Below are 3,500 nucleotides of genomic sequence, written 5' to 3'. Positions count from 1 at the left end.
TTGACGTATTCCAAGTCTATCGTAGCATTTTTTTCACACGAAGGAGTAAAAGTCCCCTCGATGACGCCCGCCACTGTAAAGAGTGTGAACGGCAAGCTCTCGCGAGTTGCGATTGCAGCAGTGGCTAGAGACTTCAACTACAAGATTCCTCAAAGCAAAGTCAAGAATGACGACATGCTCAACTTTGAGCTTTTGGATCAGCGTATTGAAGACGAGAGCCGCCTCGAAGAAATGTATGATCTTGTAAACATCATAACAGTTTAATCTTTTTAAATACAGATTCATTATACTATGATTTTGTATGACTGTGAATGTTCGTCTGCAATAGTTCCCAATCAGACTGGTATTGAGTATAGTAGGTCACCAAGTCAAAATGGAATCGATTTCCCTATAGACAAGCGCCTTTACAAAGGAGAGGGCTCAATCATCGTATGCTTGAGATGTGCTGACGAGGGACTGTGTCATTTGGTGAACAGAAAATATTTCGAACCTAGACAGGGTAGCCAACCATTGATCGACACATTTCCCAATCCACTGAGGGTTTGACCAAAGCCCAATCATTGATCAAGAACAAACAAGCCAACAAAATTTTACTACCTCTGTCTCATAATAAATGTTCGTTCTTCTTTAAAGTTGGTTTTCTTAAGGAAAATCATGAATTTCAAGGATGTAGAAGCATATTTCGAACGAGAAAAGTGTAAGCAATCCGAAATACATAAAATCAGCCTATCAAATTGAACACCCTTGACAAAATTGGGCAATACATGAACTATACGAAATATCTATATAATGAAGCATAGATTTTGTACAAATTGGAAATAACCCCTGTTTATCTGGATAATTGTTATCCGGTAATTATCCGGCCAAGTTTGGCGCCAAGCCATGCGCGGGATCTGGCCATCTCCAACCCCACTTCGTTTCGTCGAGTCATTTCAAAAGATGAGAGAGGGGCAGCACAAGAAGAACCTCACTGACAGTGAGTGCAACAACATGGTCCAGCATCTAATGACCCGCTGCACCGGTGTTGGGAAGCTCCGCACTGGCGCCGCCAAGGAGATTGCAAAACTGTTCGACTGCACACCAACAACTGTCCGCCGCATCTGGCGCCGCGCAGCTGTGGACATGAGTGGGGTGAGGACCATATGTAAGGACGTTAGTCAGCGAAAGAAAGGCCACAGCGGCCGCAAACACTTGCACACCGACCTCGCCAAGCGCATCCAAGCGATCCCCCAGTCCCGCCGCTAATGCTTTCGCACAACAGCCCATGCTCTTGGACTCCCAACATCGACCCTGCACCGGTACTTCAAGCGTGGAGTCCTTGCCAAGTACTCAAGTTCTCTAAAGCCAGTCCTCACCGACTCGAACAAGGTTTGTCGCCTCAACTGGGCCATCCAGAAGGTCATGGACGTGGACGGCGAGAAGTACTTTGACCCAATGTACGACACTGTCCACGTGGATGAAAAATAGTTTTTCATGACCCGCCTCCAAACCAAGGTCATCAGCGCTCCTGATGAACGGATCAAGCAACGAACTTGCAAGTCCAAGCGCAACGTGTTGAAGGTTATGTTCTTGTCGGCGTGGCGCGACCGCGGTGGGATGGAACCAAGCAGGAATGGTACGATGGCAAGATCCGGACGTGGCATTTCACTGAGGTTGTTCTGCACAGAGGCGTAGTTGCCGATGCGACGCTGTAACGCCCGTCATGAAGTCTGTCGCCGTCACTCGTGAGACGTACAAGGACTTGCTTATCGGCAAGGTTATACCTGCGATCCGTTCAAAGTGGCCTGAAACTAACACAAGAGCGATCAAGATCCAGCAAGACAATGCACGGCCTCATGTTTCGCCGTGCGACTCTGATGTGGTTGCTGCTTGCAAGGCTGAAGGATGGGACATGGAGGTGGTCATTCAACCTCCCAACTCTCCTGACATGAATGCCCTCGACCTCGGCTTTTTCCGAGCCATCCAGTCTCTCCAAGTTGAGAAGTATTCATGCAGCCTGGAAGAAATCGTCGCTGCCACTGAAGCAGCGTGGGATGCGGTGAAGCCTGGCACCCTGACGAAGAACTTTTTGACCCTGCAGAGATGCCTCGAGGAGGATATCCTCAACAAAGGTGGGAACGACTATATGAAAAAGGATGCTTTGCTTGCTCGGGGGAGGCTGCCAGAATTGGTTTCCTGTGCGAGAGTATTTGGAGTTTTGGTTGTGGACTCCTGGATGGGGTGGACTACTCTGCTCATATGCAAAATCTTGCCCGTGAAATCATTGAGAGCTTGGAGATGGGTGCTATATGCACTCAAATTGAGGCTTTGAATATTTGCAAGGGGGCAGAAGTTGACGATGACATTGTTTCTGCGTTGGCTTGGTTCGATTGTTGGATGTGCAGCTAAACCTAAATACGAAAAAAGGAACATTCTTTGTGAGAAAATTGATTTTCAAAAACGATTGTCATTTACCATGACTTCGTCAGGCTTCTTGGTCAAGGCTTCCACGTGGACATCGTGACGGTTACGGAACATCGTCATGTCGGCGACGGACCCTGGTTGGTGAGAACTCATGTCGACCATGAACCTTGAGGTGATACTGATGCTTCAATTTTAAGCCCGTAGAGTTTATGCTTTCCGCTGAAGTAGTACTTTTGTTCGCCAAGGCGACCCGAAGGGCGGTGGGAGGGCTGAGATCTCACGTCAGTGGCGTACTTGGCGTATGGGAAGTTTGCGAAGGTGGAGCCTTGGTCTCGGAAGAACGCCATGGACGGCATGGTGACAAAAGCATCGTAGAGGACAGGAGAGGCAATGTCGATAACACGCATAATCGTCTTCTCCAGCGTTGGCGCTTTTATTCCAAAGTCGACACCATGTTTCTCCGAGGTCTGGTAGTGCTTCATGATGACCAAGGTCATGAACAGGACGTCTTTTGCCGTTGTCGTGGGTTTGCGACCCCGACCATCCATCCAGCGGACGACGAGCGGGCCTTCAACGATACACCATACAGTGTCGAATTCGGCAGGCGTGAAGTTTGTTAAGGTCCGAAAGCCGTCAATGTCACTCTCCTCGAGAACCTTGCCTATTACAGGATTATTGTACGTGGTGGTATTGTTCTCTTCGTCGGCGCCCGCTCCGAACACATCCAAGCACTCCTCGAGGTAGTGCTGGTCGGACACGGCTTGAACTTGCAAGCGTTCCAGCATTGACGTGACGTTGAGAACCATTCGTGTAGAAATTATTTGTGTGTGGTGGTTGGTCTTCCTGCATTGCAATTGCGCGGGAAATTAGACCTCCTGACAAAAGTCAAAATCCTCCGGAAATAAATTAATACCCCACGAATATGAATATGGATTTTAAAGGAAAGGAAATCATTTCGAATGGATCGATTCTACATGCAGAGTACTAACAACTTGGCAGAGCGTACGTCAACAACGAATAATTGGATGAACAACTTTGGTGGTGATCATTTAGCAACAACTCGATACTCACGGAAATCACACGCTTATATCCTAATC

General features: G+C 47.9%; 2 protein-coding genes across 2 annotated transcripts; one reads left to right on the top strand and one right to left on the bottom strand.

The window, feature by feature from the left end:
* Nucleotides 1-939: 939 nt before the first annotated feature.
* On the top strand, nucleotides 940-1,467 carry H310_12671 (hypothetical protein; the record flags this gene model as incomplete). The annotated part of the gene is made up of 2 exons (XM_008879840.1): nucleotides 940-1,126; nucleotides 1,262-1,467. 2 exons carry the CDS (start codon nucleotides 940-942, stop codon nucleotides 1,465-1,467), a joined length of 393 nt encoding a protein of 130 aa, XP_008878062.1.
* A 966-nt stretch (nucleotides 1,468-2,433) lies between these two features.
* H310_12670 (hypothetical protein) lies at nucleotides 2,434-3,209 on the bottom strand (the record flags this gene model as incomplete). Its single annotated transcript, XM_008879839.1, has 2 exons — nucleotides 2,434-2,537; nucleotides 2,570-3,209. 2 exons carry the CDS (start codon nucleotides 3,207-3,209, stop codon nucleotides 2,434-2,436), a joined length of 744 nt encoding a protein of 247 aa, XP_008878061.1.
* Nucleotides 3,210-3,500: the final 291 nt, after the last annotated feature.

Source organism: Aphanomyces invadans (genome assembly GCF_000520115.1).
Source record: "Aphanomyces invadans strain NJM9701 unplaced genomic scaffold supercont1.41, whole genome shotgun sequence".
Lineage (NCBI taxonomy): Eukaryota > Oomycota > Saprolegniomycetes > Saprolegniales > Verrucalvaceae > Aphanomyces > Aphanomyces invadans.
This window is presented reverse-complemented; position numbering and strand designations above follow the sequence as displayed.